Source organism: Oncorhynchus mykiss, chromosome 8, assembly GCF_057628025.1.
Source record: "Oncorhynchus mykiss isolate SJ-2025 chromosome 8, ASM5762802v1, whole genome shotgun sequence".
NCBI lineage: Eukaryota > Metazoa > Chordata > Actinopteri > Salmoniformes > Salmonidae > Oncorhynchus > Oncorhynchus mykiss.
Window position 1 is genome coordinate 37596632 of NC_143029.1, and position 24344 is coordinate 37620975.

The 24344-nt window shown below is 44.9% G+C and overlaps 1 protein-coding gene across 1 annotated transcript in view; it reads left to right on the forward strand.

Moving 5' to 3' along the window:
- The window catches only part of LOC110530907 (kelch-like protein 29), a 331159-nt gene that overhangs the window by 283719 nt on the left and 23096 nt on the right, over positions 1-24344 (forward strand). Inside the window, exons 11-12 of the mRNA XM_036985426.2 lie at positions 4540-4722; positions 6499-6679. Of these exons, the coding sequence (XP_036841321.1) occupies positions 4540-4722; positions 6499-6679 (364 nt within the window). The remainder of the gene's footprint in view (positions 1-4539; positions 4723-6498; positions 6680-24344) is intronic.

The window sequence follows — 24344 nt, forward strand, 5'->3', positions numbered from 1 at the left end:
TCTCCCTTTCCTCTCATGGTCACGACACGGGAAATAAACCACAGGCTGTCAGCATCTCAGTTATCCCTCTATCTTTCCATCCCTCACTCCATCCACCCTTCTCCCCCAAATGTCGTTTCAGCAGCTGAAACGCCCCTGTGCGGATCTGTTGTCAAGGAGAGTGCACTGTCTCACAACTCTCGGTAAGACGTTTTAGCCACACGTGGATAGATGGGGAGAGAGAGAGAGGGCAAGAGAAAAAAAAAATCACCTCCCTAACGAGCTGAGAAGCGTCTCTCAGTTTGACCTCGGGGAGCAGGGGTCGAGAGGCTACCCGGCCAGATGTCATGTTCACTGGCAAAAACTAAAATGAGCTTGTCTTGGCAATTATCCCCCTGTCCCCGGTGTATGCATGAACCTTCAAGTTGTTATAATGTGGTAAATTCTAACAGATTATAACATAAACACATATGTTCAACCAATACATGATGCGTGTCCCATTACGTGTCAAGATGGTTGGCATTTACCTCAGAGCAGAGAACTGCACCATCAGCTGAATGTATGATCTAAACACATGTTCACTCAATACGTACAGTATGTTTCATATAGTCCATGTACTGGAGACGTACATGGTTGGCATTTACCTCAGAGCAGAGAACTGCACCATCAGCTGAATGTATGATCTAAACACATGTTCACTCAATCCGTACAGTATGTTTCATATAGTCCATGTACTGGAGACGTACATGGTTGGCATTTACCTCAGGACTGAGAATCACCCATTCAGCACTACTGTAAAAGCACTATATCAGCTGGATGTACAGTATGCCTGCAAATAGTACCTTGTGGGTGTGCTGTTGCCACTCTGAATACCTCAGAACTACACTCAGCATTAAATCTATTTTTACACTCCTCTCATCTCAAGATGTTGTCACTAGTTTCCCCACTTTAATAATCAGTCAGGGTTCTTTCGACCATCTCTTTTTTTTTTTCTTTTTTTTTTGTTACAATTGCAACACACGTTCATATTATTTGGTAAAGCTCTCAGATATGCGTGGCCCATTTGCAGTTCAACTGCTCTCGTAACCCTTGAAAGAAGAAGCAGTGCCATTTTTCCCCCAGCCGTCCTATCCCAGTGTAAGCGGTATGGCGTTGATATATGATACATGATAGGCCTGTGGTCTGAGCCAGCATTTACTTCTCCTCGTCCCACTAAAGCCTCCCGTGCCGCTTTATCCTTTTCCTCCTTTCTTTAAGAAAAAAACGAATCTAAACCAAGAGCACTTGGTGCTCTCACAGCCCTGGAGAAAGACGGGTAACGAGGAAAGAAGGAAAGAGAAAGAGCAGCTTTAGAAGAAAAGAGGAGAAAAAAAGATGACAGGGAGGGAAAGATGGTAAAGGAGTGGTGGACAGAGGTTGTCAGGGGAACAAGGGAGGAGAGGAGAAGGTTTGGAGTATTGATCCAGGAAAATGAGCCAGCGGTTAGAATCCTAGCTATGGAATTTCTGAGGAATGTATCTCTCTCCTTCTCTCTGGCTCTCCCGCTCTCTCTCCCCTTGCACTCTCGGTCTCTCTCATCTCCTCTCCTCTCTCCTTGTCTACCTGCTGTCGAGGGCTAAGAGGCCTGGAGAAACACGTGGTGTTTTTGTACAGCCGTATGACAAGACACGCACACCCACACACACACACAAACGACATCGTCTGCCGACAGTAGTGTGTGTGTGTGGAGATGAGATGCTGGTAGTGTGCTGAACACATGGTTGAGCACTGAACATGAAGAGAATAGTTATACTCACAGATATCTCACTGATCAAAATACACAAAGACATACACACACACACACACAGGTTAATGGATGTGCCACACTGAATTCCCACTCCTTGAGATGAGACCCAGAATTCAAATGCTGCGTTTGTAGTGCTGCTGTTGTTGAATACCCACACATTGATTTAGCATATTGATTTAGTAAAGGATTGAGGGCATGCTGTGAGTTTCGCTAGCACCGAGAGAGAAGCGCTATCTACGGGAACGGAGAAGAGAGGAGACCAGAGAGGAGGGAGAGAAAGCAAGCTGGATAAATAAGTGTAGAGAGAGAGAGAGAGAGGTGTTATTTGTGGTAATGGAGAGTGTGGGGGGAGAAGGAGAGAGAAGGATGGAGATAGGGGTGTTATCTGTGGAAATGAATAGAGGGAGAAAGAGAGGCAAGCCTCGCGTGTCCATCCTTCCAAAATCCTCTCTTATGCCAGGTGTACACTACACGATTCTGGCCAGGATGTAGCTGTCCCAGACAAGTTATTGAGATCGGAGACAAACTCCCCAATGTCGTTGCTGACTCGGGGTGCGCGGCCGTCACCGACGCTCGTTTAATGTGAGCGGGTCAAAGACGCAATCTAAGGGCTACCAAGCTGTCCCAGACGTCCCGACACAAAATCGGCAATGCTCTTGTAGTGGGAGATGTGCAACGACAACTTTTGAGAACGGTGGTCAACAATAGCAAATGAGAGCTCGCCAGAGAAGAAGCCAGTGAGATGACATTGTTTTGCGTCACCCAGAATGTGTAGACTCTTGAGCAGGAGCGATGACTACTACTAGAATGTGTTTGTACTTGCCTTCAACCAATGCCAAAGTGTCAAATCGGTACAGCTCTGAAGTTCACAATTCAAAATGTTGGCTAGATATTTGAACTCTGTGTGGCAAGCGTGAACATCTGACTAAACGTTCATGGGGCAGCTATGAGCCACAGCTCGTAGCTACTACATTACATCGTATCACAGCGTGAGGGGTAGCATGGTATGGGAACGGAGGATGGCGGAAACGGAGGTTTTGTTTGAAACTGCTAGTGAGTCGAGTAGTACAGAAAGTGAGAATGAGTGGGTTACATTGGCGAAGAAAGAGGGAAATGAGAAGTAAAGCTGTGTTATCAAATAGGAAACCACTAGACTGTTTTTTGGTCGGAGTCAGGGTTATGGATCAATGCTACTTGGGAAATCCGTTTATCGTCTCCAGGAAAATCTGGAATGTGTTGGAAGAAAGTGTGGAGTCGGTGAGAGTCACACGATTTTTGTGTGTGTCTGCGGAGCAGAAGAAGCGTGTTTTAAAATATCAGAGTGGACTTTTTCCTGCAGGGATTTTCGTAGCAGGGCAGCTATCAAGTGGGTTGTTTCTGGGGTGGGACATATAACTGAAGACATTGATTGAGTGGTTGGTGCACCTCGACTGCCCTGTACGGTGGACGGAGAAAACAAGTTCACTTCATCCATGCTACTGTTCTTTGATGTAGAGTCTCTCCCGTCTCATATAAAGTTAGGATTCATGAGATACCCTGTAAGAGCTTTTGTGCACAAGACCCTTCAGTGTCATAAAATGTCAAAGATTTGTGTCAAGTGGGTGCAGATTTGAAAAAATATTGTAGGCCAGATGAAGGGAAACGCTGCAACTGTGGAGGTGAACATGCGCCAGGAATTCCTGGAGTGACCTGTTAGGGTGAAGGAGAATGAGAGTAAAGGAGTGTCCATCTTGTCTCCTGTCTGGAGGCGGTGAGGAAATTGGAAGGAATGAGTGTAGGGGAAGAAACAATGGTAGTAGGAGCCACCACGACCAGTGAAGGTTTCTCATCAACTGAGGGATAGTGAAATGCTACATGTTAAAAAGGTGGACTTTGTATTATTTATCGCAATGGTCGTAAACTGTACAGAACACTCAAAGAAGAAGTCTAAGAAAATTGGAATCATTGTGAATGGCGCTGACATTTTTTGTGGTCTTTGTGATTTCACAGCCAAGGCCGCGCAAGAAATCCTGTCGGTGAATGGAGGCCCCATCACAGGCCCCTGAGGCTGTGAAGGGATGTATTTTGGAGTGGACTGTGATTAAAGAAGTCTGACGTGTTTTATTTTTGTATGATGTCATTTCCCCCCTTTCCCGGAATGTTTTTGTTGTTGTTGTTTCTTATTCAATTCCCCGTCCAGATGTGGGCAATAATGTACCATCCATTAACGTTGGATGCCAACCGCCTTAAACCCCATCGAAGAAGAAGACAAAGGGAAGAATATTGAAGTGTGTCTGTGCCACATCGTTTAGAGTGCGCACCACTACATTGGCAACACCGACAACTAAAAAAACAACAGGAAAGATGGTCTTTTAATGTGAGCGGGTCAGCGATGTTAGGATTTTGAAAGACGTGTCGTGTCCACCCGGTTTACGTGAGAAGCCTGAGCTTTTCAGGCAACCATAACCCATTTGAGAAACAATGTGCCTCTGAGCTCTCATGTGGGACATTTCTCTCCATTTTTCCCAACACAAATGGACTAATTGTTTGTCACAAACATTGCTTGAACCTAACTATCCTATCGCTTTTTAAGTAGCGCATATTTTTGCACATTGACTTCCAACTTAGAGGACCCAGCAGTTGAGTCTATCTTAACAGAAACTGGTACGGTATGGTACCTCAAACACAGTTTACCTTTGTCTCGTCCCTCCTCCCATCCATCCCCCTTCTTTCCCTCCCCTCTCCCACACCTCACGCCTCTCTTCTCTCTCCCCCTCGCCCCCCTCTACCTCTAGGTGTGGCGGAGGTGATAGTGTTAATCGGTGGTCGCCAGGCCATCGGTATGAACCAGCGGTCTCTGACGGCGGTGACGTGTTTTAACCCTCAGAACAGTAAGTGGCACCCACTGGCCAGCCTGCCCTTCTACGACCGGGAGTTATTCAGCGTCATCTCAGCAGGGGACAACATCTACCTGTCAGGTAGGCTAATGATGGGGATTGCAGCAAACACACACACGCACGCATGCATGGACACACAAACACACACACTCTCACATAATGTTAACGTTGATATTCTTCCTATTATTTTAGATCTGTGTTCCTCCAGAGGTCCATCTGTTCTCTCTTCCACACTCCTACACAGAGTTAGACCTTGACATTGGACCCTGAAACGGCACTACTACGATTCGTCCTGCTGCATGTTCCCCTCTACCTCATTTCATATAAATGTAAATGTGTGTTGGGCCGGTGGACCTGGCCTATGTGTGTGTCTGTGGGGAGGCAGGCAGTCAGTGGGGAAATCAGCAGTGTACAGTAGTACTAACCATGGCTGAGGACTGTGCGTGTCCCTGCAGAGAATGAATGAAATGTCCACTCTGTTTGCTGCTTTCAAACCAAGCTACACTACATAGGCAAACATTGGCAGTAGAATGGTCCGTACTGAAGAGCTCAGTGACTTTCAACGTGGTACCGTCATCGCATGCCACCTTTCCAACAAGTCAGTTCGTCAAAATTTCTGCCCGGCTAGAGCTGCCCCGGTCAACTGTAAGTGCTGTTATTGTGAAGTGGAAACGTCTAGCTACAACAAAGGAGGTAGGCCACACGAGCTCACAGGACCTGCGGAAGTGCGTACGGTGGTAAATTTGTCTGTCCTCGCTTGCAACCGTCACTACCGAGTTCCAAACTGCCTCTGGAAGCAGCGTCAGCACAAGATCTGTTCGTCGGGAGTTAAATGAAATGGGTTTCCATGGCCGAGCAGCCGCACACAAGCCTAAGATCACCATGTGCAATGCCAAGCATCTGCTGTAGTGTCGTAAAGCTCACCGCCATTGGACTCTGGAGCAGTGGAAACGAATTCTCTGGAGTGATGAATCGCACTTCACCATCTGACAATCTGACGGTCAAATCTGGGTTTGGTGGATGCCAGGAGAACGCTACCTGCCGAATGCATAGTCCCTACTGTAAAGTTTGGTGGAGGAGGAATAATGGTCTAGGGCTGCTTGGTTCATGGTTCAGGCTAGGCCCTTTAGTTCCAGTAAAGGCTACAGCATCCAATGAAATTCTAGACAATTCTGTGCTTTCAACTTTGTGGCAACAGTTTGGGGATGGCCCTTTCCTGTTTCATAATGACAATGCCCCCGTCCACAAAGCGAGGTCCATACAGAAATTGTTTGTCAAGATCGTTGTGGGAGAACGTGACTGGCCTGCACAGAGCCCTGACCTCAACCCCATCGACCACCTATGGGATGAATTGGAACGCCGACTGCTAGCCAGGCCTAATCGCCTAATATCAGTGACTAACATCCCTAATGCTCTTGTGGCTGAATGGAAGCAAGCCCCTGCAGCAATGTTCCAACATCTAGTGGAAAGCCTTCCCAGAGGATTGGAGGCTGTTGAAGCAGCAAAGGAGGGACCAACTCCATATTAATGCCCATGATTTTGGAATGAGATGTTCGATGAGCAAGTGTCCACATAATGTAGGTTATGCTTGTAAAAATAAGGGGTCAATAAGTCATTCCTGAATCGGTGTAAGCTGGGGGCAAATGTAACAAGGTACCACCAAGATACCATCCCCCACTTGGTGGTACCTTGTTACATTTGCCCCCAGCTTACAACGATTCAATAATTACTCATTGGAAACCAGTAAAAACTATCTTCAACTCAATATTTTTAACATTTGTTTCATGTATATTGAATTGTTTGCTAGAGTCTGATGTGCCTGTAGCTGACTTGTGTGTCTTCTGTGTGTGTTTTAAGGTGGGACAGAGTCGGGTATGACGGTAACTGATGTGTGGTGCTACATGTCTCTATTGGACAATTGGAACCTGGTGTCTCGTATGACGGTGCCTCGCTGCAGACACAACAGTCTGGTGTACGACGGGAAACTCTATACCATTGGAGGTCTGGGCGTGTCAGGAAACCTGAACCATGTAGAGAGGTAAGAGACACTGACACACTTGAACACTTGTACAGTATATGCTACTATATGTGCCTATGGAGTGGAAACGACTGATTTAAGTGGCTTAAGCTTGTAATGCTGCTCGTGTAGCAGCAAAGGAAGCTATGCTATGCTAACGAAACACGTTTGTAAAGTGCTCTGGGCTGGGAGCAGAGCGAGAAGACGAATATCCATTGTGACACAGACTAAAGTACTATTCTATTTAAGTAGGACATTTTATGTAGGCTATACTTATACTGAAGTTATTTTAGTGTCTTATATGTTACGAGGTCACATCGACTTTTACTTTTTCAATAGAGCTCCTTATGTATTGATGTCCTTGGGCAGAAGGATGGGTATTGTATGTATGTCCCTGTGTGTGCAACTGTCTCGAGCTGTAGAAAAACGTTCAACTTGAAGGACGGTTAACGTCAAACCTAATTATTAGTGGTAAAAATCCATTTATGATCGGAAATAAACTCCTTTCACAGCAGTCTAACAATGAGACTGGAAACCTCTGAGGCAATATGAAAGGCAGTGGTAAAATGGCTTCATCTTCTGCTGCCCTCAACACAGTCTCGCACTCACACACACAACTGGGGTAAAATGTCTTCATCTTTTGCTGCTCTCAGCCGGGCTGGGAAGATTAAACTGAGCAATCAAAAGAACATAACAGAACGTATTACAACAGGCCACCGCTGCTCATTACAGAATGGAGTGGCTCTCCCAAGCCCCTCTCTCTCTCTCTCAATGTGGCAGAATACACAGACACACACACACACAAGAGATACCACACAGACCCACACACACTGAAGCTGTTCTCTCTCCGTGTAACAGCAGTCTCTCAAATGGATTCATCTAATTTGATATGTCCCCATAACGCTGCCATGCTGTGTCATTAAGACTGTGTCTGGCTGGAATACTGAGCTCTGTAATGGAAACACGTTTGATTCCTCTGCCTCGAGTCGCAGCTCGTAATTGCAGACCTAACATTGTCCCCAGGCTAGAGTTGCTGGCACGTAGAGCCTGGTAACAGTGTGGGACTGTTTGGGACTTAGGGGGTGTGGATTTACTGAGTGACATGATAATCAATTCAAATTCTGAGCGAATCACACCGCTATGAGACGTTGCTCCAAATCGTGGCGGAAAAGTGTTTGTTGCACCACGGAGTAATAATTCCCCAGAACCCGAGGTAGAAGGACCATATAGCCGTTCATGCTAATTGGTAGCTAGCGTAACTCTGTTAGCCATCCTGTAACACTGTACATTAATGTTTTCAGATCGTAAAGACATGCAGCCAATGGCAGTTTGGCAGTTTGATAATGTATGTTGTGGTTGTGCAGGACACTATCCCATTAGAAAGTACAAGCGCAGTCTTTTTCGCCCCAATGGCAATGATGCAGAATGCTACAACTACTGTAAGGCACTGGAGGAGATTGTTAGACCCATCTCTGTGGGAGATGGCTTGCCACTGGCAGTTTGCGAAAAGTGTCAAACTCTTCTTAGAAGATACTACAAAAGGCAGCTGTGAATTGGCGAGAAATGGCAGATTATTTTGAGAAAGATAGAGTAGATAGACTCATGGAATATCCACAATGGACAAGCTAACCTACTTCTCTTTGTTGCACACAAACACAAAAAAACATAATTGCCCCCCCCCCCCCAACCCACCCCTAGGTGCAGCACACTTAGGGGGAGGATCTAAGGATTGCTGTAAATGCTGATGGAATGAGAGACCAGTCAATTAAAACCGCCGGTTGTTTCGGCCGTTCTGAGGCACTCTGAAACCAGACGTTTCGACGGAGCGAGAGCCGGTTGGTGGGCGAGATTATTGCAGACCTAGCAGTGCATCTAGGCATTTGCAGCCGAACAAAGCTGCGGTGGGCATGCGTGTTTTAATGATGATGCTCAGAAACCCTCAGCCAGTCTCAATTATCAACAATTGTCAGTCAGCCTGAAACAGTCAAACGGATCTGTAGCTTTGTTACCGGGGATGAATGGAGAAGGCAGAGGTGGAGAGTCAACTAAGAGTAAGGGGTTGAACAGTGAACAGAGTGGTGTGAACTACTAATGGACTTTCCTAAACAGCAGGAGACTCAATCTGTGCATAATGTCGCAGGGTTGAGGAACATACGAAAAGTTACTTCAGTGCTGTGTCTTGTCTTATCTGAGTGGTTGAAGTGTGTGTGTGTGTGTGGACTGTGTGTGTGTGTGTGTGTCCATGCTGCGTGGCTTAACGGTTGTAATTGCTCCCCAGGTAGCCGAGAGCTCCTTGTCTGAAGGATATTTATACTCCCGGCGTCACATACACACACAAACTCAGCAATTTACACACCCGGTGTCGTTAAGCCATTTATAGTCATTTCCTTCCAGTATGGCTGGGCCAGCTAAGCATATGGATTTCTCATCAAAACATGACAGGACTTGAACCGTTGCTCTCTAAAGACTTCTCACTGCCGTCTCACAGTCGGTCTCTCATTTGCTATCTAGCATATGAACATATGGTGGTAGAGTAGGTCTGTCTGTTGGTGGCCATCCGTCATTAAAATGGATAGAAACTGCCACACGCTGCGCTTGCAAAGTACAGTCCAGTGCATTTTGCAAACAGCTCTAGGGTTGGGGTCAATTCCATTTCAATTCCAGCCCATTCAGGAAGTAAACTGAAATCCCAATTCCAATTATGTTCAACACTTTTCAATTTAAGAAAATGTGGAATTGGAATGTGGTTTACTTTGTGGAATTGACCCCAACAGTGGTCAGCTCTCCATCCATTGACCATATTTTGGTTCTTCCCAGCATTATTGTGTAGGATGGCGTTTTGCGCAGTTTGGTTGAGTTGTCGTCAGTGGTCTGTCTTGTCTACCTACTGTATCTGTCTATCTGTTTGATGTAGTGTTGTGTGATTTTATATAGTGGTGTGTGTGAGTGGCTGGTTTAGTATGCTGTATGCTCTACCAGCCCTAGCAGCCCTAGCAGCAGACTAACTGGGCCTCTGCCCTGATGCTCTGCAGCCAGAGTTGATTTGCTCCACTCAGACACTGATTGGCATGCCTGATTGAGGTTTGTTTACAGGCCTGTCTCCCAGTGTGAGTGTGAGTGTGTATGTGTGTCCATGCATGCGTGTGTGTGTCTCTACCCATCTCATTTGTCAGTCAAGACCTTAGCACCCAACCTCGGCGCCTCCACCCGCCCTGCCTCCTAATTTGTAGCCCGGGCGTCCATCTTGCTCTTGGTTTCACGGCTCCTAACCGTGAAATTCTCCTACGTTCATGATGTCCTCAATCAGTCTGTCTCAGGGCCGCTGCCCTTTTTTTATACCAGCTCAGCAGGAAACCACAGCAACAGTCTACTGTATCTGCGTCACTCACATCATATGTATTCTACACACCCCTCTCAATAGACTAGGAATGACGCTAGTCAGTAGGAGCCGAAGACCTAAGAAGAAGTTGACAAGGTGTCTGCAACAGATAATAATCCTGAGAAAACCAAAATACATTCTCTGGGAGTGTTTAGGGTCCGGCCTTATTTTTCACCTAGTCAAGGCATGGATGACAAAGTATTCAGCACGCAGTACAACCTTAGATACCTGATTGTGAGTTACAACAGCACTATGTAGTGCACCAGCACGTTGAACTGCTAGGCAACATTGCTGCATTTGAATAATCATGATTTAATGACTTGTCAATCTCAGATGGGTTTTGTTTTATTAATGGAGCACAATGTACAGGCACGTTCCATTACCAGTATATTGAATGAAGATTATTAGATAGCAACATGTACTTAATAGGTACCTAGTCAGTTGTCCAACTGAATGTATTCAACTGAAATGTGTCTTCTGCATTTAAGCCAACTCTTCTGAAACAGAGAGGTGCGGGAGGCTGCCTTAATCCCCATCAACGTCTTTGGCGCCCGGGGAACAGCGGGTTAAACGGCAGATTTTTACTTCGTCATCGCAGGGATTCAATCCAGCAACCTTCCGGTTACTGGCCCAATACTCTAACCACTAGGCTACCTAATACAGTGATATGGTGTGTAGTTTAACAAGCCTAGTGTCTAGACTCTAGTACAGGGTTTTCCAATCTCATCCTCCGGGACCACCAGTCCAGTCATTGCACATGTTCGTTCTATTCCACCATAACGACAACTGATTCAACTTGTCAACTGATCGTCATTGCTTTTGATGAGTTGAATCAGGTGTTCTATAGAGAACAACATCCCTGAGGGACTGGTAAAGAAGTGGAGATGGTTTTGTTACTAGGCTGCATTAGAAATGTCTCTTCCCTGTAAAGTGTTGGAATGTTTTTTTGTTGTATTTTTTTTTTGTTCCATTGCTGTGCTGCCCAGTGAGTTTCAATTCCGTTTTGATGAGGTGAATTTCACTGTGTGTGTGTGTGTGTGTGTGTGTGTGTGTGTGTGTGTGTGTGTGTGTGTGTGTGTGTGTGAAGGTTAAACTTTCTTGGCATTTCACAGAGGTGAATGTTAAATGTATATTTTCACAGCATTTCATATTCATACCCCTTGACTTATTCCACATTGTTGTTACAGCCTGAATTCAAAATGGATTTAGTAGATTTGTTTTACCCATCTACACACAATATCCCATAATGACAGTGAAAGCATGTTTGTAGATTTTTTTTGTTGCACCAAAATATCTAATTTCGTAAGTATTCACATCCCTGAGTAGGTCTCAGAGCTTTCCACACCTGGATTTTGCAACATTTGCCCATTATTTCAAGTTCTAACCTAAATGGCTCCCAATCAAATAAAAAAATGCACTGTCATGTTGACAAACAACATATCTATTTGTATTTAACTACACAAGTCAGTTAAAGAACAAATTCTTATTTACAATGACGACCTACCCCGACCAAACATTAACCCGGACGACGCTGGGCCAATTGTGCGCCGCCCTATGGGGACTCCCAATCACGGCCGGTTGTGATACAGCCTGGCATCGAACCAGGGTCTGTGGTAACGCCGCGAGCACCAAGATGCCGCTGCGCCACTGGGGAGCCCCCCTAAAAACAGGAGAGGTCAAAGGAAAATGGACAATATGGAAAGGACCATCACAACTGTTGTCCGGGAGTTTCACCCCCACTGTTTCAAGTTTGTATCCTTCAATTTTTGAAATGCTGATCACGTTGAAAGAAATAATACTTCTGTATTTCCCGCAGTGTAAACACATTGCAAATAGGCTCACCATAACTCCTCGTGAAGTTGGGTAGCTTATACTAATAAAGCCTGCTTTACAAATCGTGGGCCTCCCACACGGATGGGCATTCATATAATTCATATTTTGTCCGGTCTGGACCAACGTTGCTTGGCCCAAACATAGACGTCTATAAATTGTCATTTTAACTTTCATTCAGAACCAAAAATGAGCCTGATTTCAACGTCTAGAAAATGCGTATTTTCAACGTCCTGGAAAAGATGTATTTAAAACGTACGGAAATACGTATTTTCATCTTTCACTCAGAACCGAACTTCAACTTCTGGAAAATACGTATTTTAGATGTCTTTTTAATATTGTTACGGGCACTATTTTACTTTTTCAGGGTAGATTAATGATGGAATAAAATCTAAAAAACCTTTTTTAGAATAAGGCTGTAATGTAGCAAAATGTGGAAAAAGGGATGGGGTCTGAATACTTTCCGAATACGCTGTATGTTGTGTAGTGGTCGACCTTGCCCCGCTCTGGCCTTCTGTCTTGTCCCAATAAAAATGTCTAACTTTTCTTCTCAGAAAAACGGTTGTTGCAAACTTCTACAGTAGGTGTTTCTTTTCAGGCCAGTCTCCAGCATTGGACGAATGAGCACTGTGTAATAATCAACCTTTGTATCAATTCATATTAAATGTAAATTGCACCTACCCACACTCTATTCCAGAGAGGACAGTGCATTATAGTCCATATCTTTATCGTGTCTCTACAGTGTGTGTTCAAACTCAGTGAGATACTCACACATTCAGCTAGACACACACACACACCGGTTGGAAAAGGTATTCAGGGCATTCAGCCGCCAGTCAGACCGAGAGAAAGGACATTGTGCGTGCACGTGTGTGGTGGTGTGCGTGCTTACATTCTTGTGTACGTCCGTCATTGAATGTGTGCGTTTGATCCCTATGGTCCATTGAGGAAAAGAGTGTTAGACTGTTCACGCCTGTCCCGGTCTCCTCTGTCTCTCCTCTATAGAGTCCCAGTCTCCACTCAGTGTAGTTGTATAGAAGCTCTACTCAGCCTGGCTGTATAGAGTGGTTGTGACAGTAATCGGCTCCATTGTCTGCCTGCTAGAGGAAGCTGTCAAGCCATTGTGAGAGATACGCCCCCACTTATTTATCCCATTCTACACACACACACACAAGCTCCCATTCACCTCTAGACACACCGTTGCCCTGCAAACACATACACATACAGGTATGCATGATACATACACTCACAGATATACACACACACACACACACACACACACACACACACACACACACACACACACACACACTCTTCCATTTAAACACTCATACATGCACACACTTACACCGTTCATACACTGGCATGGGCACACACCCTCCTTTGCTGACAGCACCCATGTAGCACTGAGAAAAACTGCTGCACTGCAAACCAAACCCCTCCAGCCTCTTTCCCCTGTCTCCTTTTCCAAATGTGGCATGTTGATGAGCTGTTTGCCTGTGCCTGTGTTTCGGCTTGGTGCTGGGAGGGGGGGGGTGTGTGTGTGCGGCCCTCTGTAGCCCAACGGCAGAGCTCCGTGATGAGGTAAAGTTAGTTCCAGACCCCTGCTGTGGAGGTCCCCCCCTACAGAGCTAATCCTCAACTCCCCAGGATTAACAACTTCACAACCCTGTCCCCTACTGTGCAGTCAAGGCTCTGCCTTACCGCCTTCCTGCTAATCCCCCCCCCACCCCCCATTTCTTTCCACTCTCTCCCCTACTTTTTACACTCCGCTTTCCCACTCAGCCCCTTCCTCGCTGTTTACTTTCTTCCACTCCCAAAACACATTCTTGCTCCATCTACCTTTTGCCCTAACCCTGTACTCTTTCTGCCCTCCTCTCCTTCTTCCCCCTCCTCTCTCCTCTCCTTCTTTCTCTCATCCCTCTCTCTCTCTCTGCTGTATAAATGGGTATGAAGGCCAATTCAGCTGAAAGCCCCTTCATCCTTCACTAATTATCAACCTCTCCTCTCTCTGTCTGTATTTCCCCTCTACCCCGGATGTATGGATGTGTTTGTGACCGTAGGGTGTGTGTGTGTGTGTGTGTGTGTGTGAGTAAGTGTTTGACCTTAGGCTGTGCTTTGCCAGCTCTGTGGGGTGGCTATATGCGTCTCTGATTTAGTCTCCGGCGCCGGGAGGGAGGAAGAACGTCCCAAAAAGTGTAAGAATCATCTTTCTTTCTCTCCTCATCTCTTCCTTCATCTCTCTCTCTCCATCTTTTCATTGATCTTTTTACCTCTCTCGCACCCCTCTCCCTTCATCTCTCTCTTACATAGTATTGAGCTGTTGTAGTATACCTGATGGCTATATTAAAGCCAGATCATCTGAGTTATCCCTGACACACCAGCTTCCTCTTTCACAAGGAGGGCCTGAGGGGGTGTGTGTGTGTGTGTGTGTGAAGGCCTGAGGTTTGTGTAGGAGGGGATGATAAAACGGGGATGTCTGGGGAGGCCTGCACCGTCCCTCGTGGGGTTCCAGGCGACATCCAGAGATATAGGCATGGCTGAGATGGGTGGGTTAGGCCTCGGCCTGGGGAGAGTATTAGTGGAGGGGAGAGGATGTGTGGAGATGAGACAGGGAGGTAATGGGTGTGTGTATGTGTGTGCTTGTGTTTTACCAGGCTAATAAACGACTAGCAGCCGGTTTTGGGTGATTTCCAGGTTTTACCAGCAGACTAATCATTTCTCTGTCTCTCTCCTCCACCTCCCTCTCTCCCCCCTCTTCCCACCTTCCTCTCTCCTCTCCACCCTCTTCCCGCCTTCCTCTCTCCTCTCCACCCTCTTCCCGCCTTCCTCTCTCCTCTCCACCCTCTTTCCACCTCCCTCTCTCCTATCCTCTTAGCATTCTACAGATCATTAGAAACATCTCAGGGCTGTAAAGAAAGTAGAAAAGGAAAGAAGAGAATGACCAGACTGACAGGAAGAAAGATAGAGACATTAAGCTACAGCTCACACTTCTATGCTAAAGACAAATTGTTGTTCAATATTTAGTTTATCAATAGATGATTGTGTTTCTATCTCCTGCCTTGGTATAGGCTCTGCGATTAAATAGGCTATGATGTCGCATTCCTATCGCATAGCAACATGTCTTCTGGTCGGATGAAACAAAAATAGAACTGTTTGGCCATTAATGACCATCGTTATGTATGGAGGAAAAGGGGGATGCTTGCAAGCCGAAGAACACCATCCCAACCGTGAAGCACGGGGTGGCAGTATCATGTTGTGGGGGTGCTTTGCTGCAGGAGGGACTGGTGTACTTCAGAAAATAGATGGCATCATGAGGATGGAAAACTATGTTGATATATTGAAGCAACATCTCAAGACATCAGTCAGGAAGTTAAAGCCTGGTCTCAAATGGGCCTTCCAAATGGACAATGACCCCAAGCATACTTCCAAAGTTGTGGCAAAATGGCAACAAAGTCAAGGTATTGGTGTGGCCATCACGAAGCCCTGACCTCAATCCCATAGAACAATTGTGGGCAGAACTAATAAAGCATGTGAGCAAGGAGGCCTACAAACCTGACTCGGTTAGACCAACTCTGTCAGGAGGATTGGGCCAAAATTCACCCAACTTATTGTGGGAAGCTTGTGGAAGGCTACCTGAAAGTTTGACTCAAGTTAAAGGAATAATATTTAGTCAAAGCTAACTATTAGAGAACTATTCTGGTATTTTTGTGTGTGTGCAAATAGAATCATCTTTTCATATTCATATCAGTATTTACTGTCGGCCTGTATCTTCAATATGTTTCACAATATTATTCAGTACGTCATTTTACAGGTATTATGAGCATAAAAGCAGTTAACACATTCATTTACATACAGCACCATACAGCACTATACAGCACCAGTCAAAAGTTTTTCTTTACTTTTACTATTTTCTACATTGTAGAATAAGAGTGGGGACATCAAAACTATGAAATAACACATATGGAATCATGTAGTAACCAAAAAAGTGTTAAACTAATCAAAATCTATTTTATATTTGAGATTCTTCAAAGTAGCCACCCTTTGGCTTGATGACAGCTTTTGTATTTCTATGGCAGTATTTATTTATTTTCTATCCCATTGTTCTCCCCAATTTGTGGTTTCCAATTGTTAGTCGTTACTGTCTTGACTCATCGCTACAAATCCCGTACGGGCTCGGGAGAGACGAAAGTCGAGAGCCATGCGTCCTCTGAAACACAACCCGACCAAGCCGCACTGCTTCTTAACACAGCGCGCATCCAACCCGGAAGCCAGCCTCACCAATGTGTCGGAGGAAACACCGTACGCCTAGCGACCTGGTCAGCGTGCACTGCCCCCAGCCCGCCACAGGAGTCGCTGGTGCGTGATGAGACAAGGATATCCCTACCGGCCAAGCCCTCCCTAACCCGGACAACGCTAGGCCAATTGTGCGTCGCCCCAAGGACCTCCTGGTCGCGGCCGGCTGCGACAGAGCCTGGGCTCGAACCCAGAACCCAGACCACTGCGCCACCCAAGAGTCAGTATTTTTTACGGTTATTACAGTGACGACAATCATTTGATGGGCCAATTACCTTTATTCAACATTCCATAACCATCACAGCCCTAGATGCAGCCATTTGCTGTTAGTGAGAAGAGCGAAAATCTATACATTTTATTTTTGGAATCTAAAATAATTGGACATAGGAATCTATGGGTTCATATTCCTAAAGTAGCCATACAACAAATTACCATGTGCATCTCCCGCTTAATTGGGCCTATAGTAGCCTAGTAAATAGATAAACTATGTATTTCAAGTTTTGCTGTATGCAACTGGTTTACAGCCTACAGGTTAATTTCACAGGTGACCAGACAGTTGATCTTTTACTTTGAAGTAACAGTTGAAGTCAGAAGTTTACATACACCTTAGCCAACTACATTTTTTCTCAGTTTTTCATCATTCCTGACATTTAATCCTAGTAAAATTCCCTGTCTTATGTCAGTTAGGATCACCACTTTGTTTTAAGAATGTGAAATGTCAGAATAATAGTAGAGAATTATTTATTTCAGCTTTTATTTCTTTCATCACATTCCCAGTGGGTCAGAAGTTTACATACACTCAATTAGTATTGGTAGCATTGCCTTTAAATTGTTTAATGAGCATATTTCCTAAAATTATTAAATACACTTTTTTATCATTTCATTGTTCTTAAATAATGTTTTAGAGCTCAACAACATTTTACAGTCTTAGAATTTCCCATTTTATACACGATGCTGAAAATGTGTGCTTAGGTTCGGTTTTGCTAACGTTCACTTCCTGGTTTTCGACCATCTTTGAATGTGTGTTTTTTTTTTTTAAATACAGGACTCCGACAATGAAAACCACATGATCATTTTACTCAATGGCATTGGTTGAGATGATAAAATATGCCAAACAAAATTCTTGTTTAATTTAAAATTGGTTGTCAAAATTAGCTCAACTGCCCAGTTGAGCTGCCAGTTAAACGGTTAAGAGTTCGTATTACCACTGAAAAGGACTCAACCACACAAATGCCCAGCCGTCCCATCTTCAGTCAGCTGATGTATTTATATTTATTTTATTTTCATCTATTTTTTTATCTTCATCCATGACCTTTAGTTATATGGTAATAGTGCCAGCCTAGCTGCATCTTGTTTGCCATTTGCACCAAAATTCTTACTTTTCTGCTTGCAATACAATACTTCAACCACTAGAAAATGTGTGTTCGCACAAAGGACATTCTCAAGTTCAGTTTTTATAAATGTCAACTTTTGCTGGAAATCTGGTCCTAGCAGGTTTTGGGGAATATTTTGTACATGTGTGTGTTCTCATCTAGTGTGTGTGTGTGTGTGTGTGTGTGGTGTGTGTGTGCGGATTGAGAATAAGTAATTGGTGTGTGACCTACAGTGATTTTGCATGTCCTACTTGACGCCCACATCCAATTAAACTGGCATACCCTCTCTCTCTCTCTCTCTCTCTCTCTCTCACACACACACACACACACACACACACACACTTTGTCTCCAGTCCTCTCTTGACTGTTTCAAGGTGCCCTCTCAACAGTCTCAAATGAGTGTTATGGTTGGCGGAGGATGCCAGAGTAGCAGCAAGGGTCTGGAGTGTGCTGTCCCCCCCCTCCCCTCCCCCTACACACAGATATGGACAGACTGCGGTTTACAGGGCAGCTTGTATTATGGGTAAATCTGGGAGGGCCAGTGTAGACGGTCCGGCATTAGATGGTGACAGGGCGTGTGTGTGTGTGTGTGTGTGTGTGTGTGTGTGTGTGTGTGTGTGTGTGTGTGTGTGTGTGTGTGTGTGTGAGTGTGAGTGTGTGTGAGAGTGAGAGAGAGAGAGTCCAGGGCTGTCTCCAGCCTTTTGGGGGCCCTAAGCAACATTTGGTTGGGGGGCCCCCCACCTTGTGCAAAAAAAAACATTTTAGTGGCCTCCCTCTTGACCTTTTGAGAGAGAAATTTACACTGAAAAAAAATCTAAACGCAACATGTTAAGTGTTGGTCCCATGTTTCATGAGCTGAAATAAAACAATCCCTAATATTTTCCATATGCACAAAAAGTTTATTTATCTCAAATGTGCACAAATGAGTTTACATCCCTTTTAGAGAATATTTATCCTTTGCCAATATAATCCATCCACCTGACAGGTCTGGCATATCAAGAAGCTGCTTAAACAACATGCTCATTACACAGGTGCACCTTGTGCTGAGGACAAAAAAAGGCCACTTTAAAATGTGCAGGTTTGTCACCCAACAAAATGCTACAGATGTCTCAGGTTTTGAGGGAGCGTGCAATTGGCATGCTGACTGCAGGAATGTCCACCAGATATGTTGCCAGATAATTTAATGTTCATTAAATTCTACCATAAACTGCCTCCAAAGTTGTTTTAGAGAATTTAGTAGTATGTCCAATGGGCCTCACAACCTCAGACCACATGTAACCATGCCAGCCCAGGACCTCCACATCCGGCTTCTTGAAACACACGGGAAACTCAAGGATTGTTTGGGGGGGTGCTTTGGATTATTTCGGTCTGTAATAAAGCCCTTTTGTGGAGAAAAACAAATTCTGATTGGCTGGGCCTGGCTCCCCAGCCCAGTCATGTGAAATCCGTAGATTAGGGCCTAATACATTTAATTGACTGATTTCCTTATATGAACTGTAACTCAGTAAAATCTTTGAAATTGTTGGAAGTTGTGTTTATAGTTTTGTTCAGTATAGTTTTAAAGTTCATTTCCTGCAATTCTACACATTTTACCATGGGGCGGAAAGAAAAACATTGCAATTTTTTCCCCATGAAGTGGAGATACATTTTCTTAGTGATTTCCTGCAATGACTAATATGTTAATGTTAATATGATATCTGAATGACTCAATGGGGCCCCTGGGCACAAGCCCTGCATGCCCGGTTGGTATTTGGCCATGGTTACTACAAGTTTATACACTTGTACATTTGGTACACCTTCCTAATATTTGGTTGCAACACACCCCTCCACCCTTTCGCCCTCAGAACAGCCTCAATTCGTCGGGGCATGGACTCTCCAAGGTGTCCAATTCTTCCCACAGTTGTTTTAAGATGGCTGGGTCTTGAAACACACGGGAAACTGTTGAGTGTGAAAAACCCAGCAGCGTTTCAGTTCTTGACACACTCAAACCGGTGCGCCTGGCACTTCCCAACACATCCCGTTCAAAGGCACTTGAATCTTTTGTCTTGCCCATTCACCCTCTGAATGGCACAATTACACAATCCATGTCTCAATTGTGTCAAGGCTTGAAAAGTATTATTTGACATGTCTCCTCCCCTTCATCTACACTGATTTGAAGTGGACTTAACAATCAGGGATCATAGCTTTCACCTGGATTCACCTGGTCATTCTACAGGACCAGTCAAGGATGTGGACACACCTACTCATTCCAGTGTTTTTCTTTACTTTTACTATTTTCTACATTGTAGAATAATAGTGAAGACATCAAAACTATGAGATGACACATATGGAATCATGTAGTAACCAAAAAAGTGTTGTAAACAAATATTTTATATTTGGCCACCCTTTGCCTTGATGACAGCTTTGCACACTCTTGGCATTCTCTCAACCAGTTTCTGACTCTTAGTGACTCGATCAGAAGAACAGGAGGAGGGGAAAACACATCCAAGATAGTGATATGACACCCGTCTGTTTTAGGTACCTGCCTGATGTATTGGAAATAAATATTACCTACTGAATAGACTCTCAGCGATAGGGTTACTGCCATTCTTTGATCCTGTTGACTTTGATTACATGACTGAAGTTTCTGCTACGAAGCAGAATGCATTTTCTTGTCCAAGTAAACCAAGGTCACTATAAATTGTGATTCATGGATGGATACCAACTCAGTAGCCTAGTGGTTAGTGTCCGCACTAATATAGGAAGGTTAGGAGTTCGATCCCTGGACTCAATCTCTGCTTAACACTAAGAAAGATTGGTGGCAAAGGCCCTGCGATGGGACTAGCGTCCTGTCCAGGGGGTGTACTTGTACATCAAGCTGCCTCACGCTACAGAAACAGGCTAGAGGCTCCTGCTCCTATGAGATGTTCCGAAGGTTACTTAGCACAATACTAACTTATTTACAAGTCCCTTACAAAGCCTAACACATCTGTCTGTCTCACATACACACACAGACACACACGCATGCACGGACAGACACACACGCATGCACGGACAGACACACACGCATGCACGGACAGACACACACGCATGCACGGACAGACACACACGCATGCACGGATAGACACACACGCATGCACGGACAGACACACACGCATGCACGGACAGACGCACACGCATGCACGGACAGACGCACACGCATGCACGGACAGACGCACACGCATGCATGGACAGACATACACGCATGCACGGACATACACACACGCATGCACAGTCAGTCAGTCAGTCAGTCAGTCACAGAAAACTGTAATTATATGGTAATTGTTTATATTATCAAAAGTAAAATACTGCGAAATGTTTTACTGCAGCATATGGTAAATATGGGTCATTGTGGGAAAGATTTGCTGTATTGCTACTGTAATTCCATCCCACAGAATACAGTACCGTGCCGTATCTTTGGCGTGCCAAAAACGTTTTGACCACTAGTGGGTGCGTGGTATTGTTGTTTCTGTCTCATGAACATATTTTGAGACATGCCTTGTAAGAGGCTCTATTTGTTGCATCCATTAGCGAAGATGCTTTACCAATTTAACTGGTATGTGGTACTAGTGCCCCATCAATTGAATGTGTGTAGGGGACAGATTGGAGTCACAGCAAGTCTTAAACCATTAAAGCAGAGGAGTCTAGTGGAAGGAGCCATAGGAGGACAGGCTCATTGTAATGGCTGGAATGGAATCAATGGAACGGTATCAAACATATGGAAAACACCAAATACTCATTGATACTATATGCTGTAATGTTAACACACGTGACCTTGTAGCCAACCTGCTTGCACCATTTCCATGTAATTACAGCAAAATACTGTGAAATACAAACCCCAATCCCCTCATTGAATTTCATCCATTCATTCATTCATTACGATTATGGTAGCATTTACTTTTTTACAGTATAATAGTCAATTCTACAGTAGTGTAAAGTGTCATTACACAGTACTTGCTTTGCTACTGTATTTATATTACAGTAGGTGTACTGTTAAATACAGTAACTTACTTGCCAATGTTCTGCCTGTAAGTTGCTGTCAAATTCACAGGAACCCCTTAACAGTACACACACACTGTGCCGGTTCCAGGCATAAGCGACATAAGCGGTCGATTAGGGCCCTTTAGCGCCCCCTAGGAACTCAGTCCGGGTCTTCACTTACTATTGAGAATAAGAATAGTACAATCAGCAGTTTTTGACAGTAACTGACAGTCACTCAATTAACCATGTCAGTGAATCTTTTGATAGTCTAGCCAGCTATCTAAACTTGTAGTAATGCCGAATACCAACCGGGCACGCAGGGCACGTGCCTTGGATCCCTGATCTCCAGGGGGCCCCCATTGATTTTGTTAGTCATTCAGATTTAATCTTAACAAAAGTAATTACAAAATGTGTAGAATTGCAGGAAATTAGCTTTAAACTGCAAACATTTATCTTCGCCCCATGGCAAAATGAGTAAAATTGCAGGAAAGTAAAGAGGGGGGCCACTAAATGTTTTGGTGTGAGGTGGGGGGGCCCCACAACAAAATCTTTCTTAGGGACCCCAAAAGGCTAAAGCCAGCCCTGCTTGGACACCAAAGTGAGACTGTAGGATTCTAACGTCACACAGTGATGAGGCAATTAACAAGCTCTGACCCGTGGAACACAGAAACACACACACAAACTCTCATTTAGCATGACGGGGTGACTGCACATTGTGATTTAAAAAGCTGTCGGTATCAAACACACATACATGCACAGCATCAAGCTGCTTCAAGTGTCTTTATAGTAAAATCACAGGTGGCCAACTGCTGCTCTAACTTTACCTCAGCATGAGAGAAACACATGAGTGGAGGTGTGGAGAGAGAATTGTGGTGAGATGGAATGCATGCAGAGAAAGAGCATGTTCCATAGAGATGCCCTCCCTCCTCTCTCTCCCTCTCTCTCTCTCCCTCTGTCTCTCTCTCTCTCTCGCTCTCTCTCGCTCTCTCTCTCTCGCTCTCTCTCTCGCTCTCTCTCTCGCTCTCTCGCTCTCTCTCTCTTTCTCCATCTCTCTCTCCCCCTCTCCATCTCTCTCTCTCTCTCTCTCTCTCCATCTCTCTCTCTCTCTTTCTCCATCTCTCTCTCTCTCTCTTTCTCCATCTCTCTCTCTCTCTTTCTCCATCTCTCTCTCTCTTTCTCTCTCTCTCTCTCTCTCTCTCGCTCTCTTTCTCCATCTCTCTCCCTCTCTCCCCCTCTACATCTCTCTCTCTCTCTCTTTCTCCATCTCTCTCTCCCTCCCTCCCCCTTTACACCTCTCTCTCTCTCTCGCTCTCTCTTTCTCCATCTCTCTCTCTCTCCCTCTCTCCATCTCTCTCTCTCTCTCTCTCTTTCTCTCTCTCTCTTTCTCCATCTCTCTCTCCTTCTCTCTCTCTCTCTCTCCATCTCTCTCTCTCTCTCCATCTCTCTCTCTCGCTCTGTCTCTCTCTTTCTCCATCTCTCTCTCTCTCCCTCTCTCCATCTCTCTCTCTCCATCTCTCTCTCTCTCTCTCTCTCTCTCTCTCTCTCTCCATCTCTCTCTCTCTCCCTCTCCCTCTCTCCATCTTTCTCCATCTCTCTCTCTCCCTCTCTCCATCTCTCTCTCTCTCTCTCTTTCTTTCTTTTTCCGTCTCATGTTTCCTATGTCAGTGACCTTCATTGTGCGAATAAACAGTGAAGGTCTGAGTCGAGGCACAGATCAGTGTTGTTTTTCCCCAGGACATATCACACATTATCTTGTCATCTCTGCTGTAACTGAGACTGGGAGAGAGAGTGTGTGTCATAATCTGGAGCTTAGCACTCTACTACAACACACACATACACACAGGCACACGCACACATATACACACACCATTCTTGGCAAGCTAACCTCTATTAAACCCCATTTACCATAGCCTTATTTATTCTCAGTTAGGCTGTCTGGGCTGCTATTGTTATGGTGAATAAACTACAGACTACCTGCAGAAGGCTTAACAATTTAGGGTTTTACTGTAGAGAGGTGGGTAAACCCAACCCTTTAACCCTAACCTTGGACATACCCTGACCCTAGCCTTAGCTCCATCACGAACTCTATCTCCAGCCCTAACCCCAAACCTAACCACAGCCTCAGTTGTTCAGTGTGTGATGTAATCACTCTGCGACAGTAAATCTGCTGGCACTGACCTCCAAACAGCCCAACACTTCCTCCTCCAGGGTACGAGAGATGAAGACGAGATGGAGACCTGAATAGCACTGATAACCTTCTACTTCCATACAACCTTTTCCCTAAACACACACACACACCTCGCACATACACACTCTCCCCAGTCCCCCGTCCCCCCCCCTTTTCTCTCTCTTTCTCTCTAATGGATGTCAGTAGACCCAATGTGTCTGTACTGTGAATTAATGACTCCAACCTAAGTGTATGTAAACCTCCGACTTCAACTGAACATACATACATTTTGACAGGCAGCTTGCATCCCAAAATCAACAGTTTTTCTGTTTATGATATCAGAGGATTCGCTCCATGTGTAATCTTCAGAGTAACTAAACAAACTCATGTTTCATCTGACACATACTCAGTTTAAAATCATTTATTTTTGCAGTAAATGTTTGTTTATGGCCTGATTCAGTCTCTGTCTTGTAAATAGCTCCCCCAGTGACCTTGGCTCTCCTCACCAACAGCCGCAGTATTGACAAACACTACACACATGATGGATGTGGTTTCACACTTATGCTATCTCGCACGATTGCATTTCACTCCTCCAACCAATTGGTCTGTAATTTACTTCATTCACACACATGCAAACACAAACAA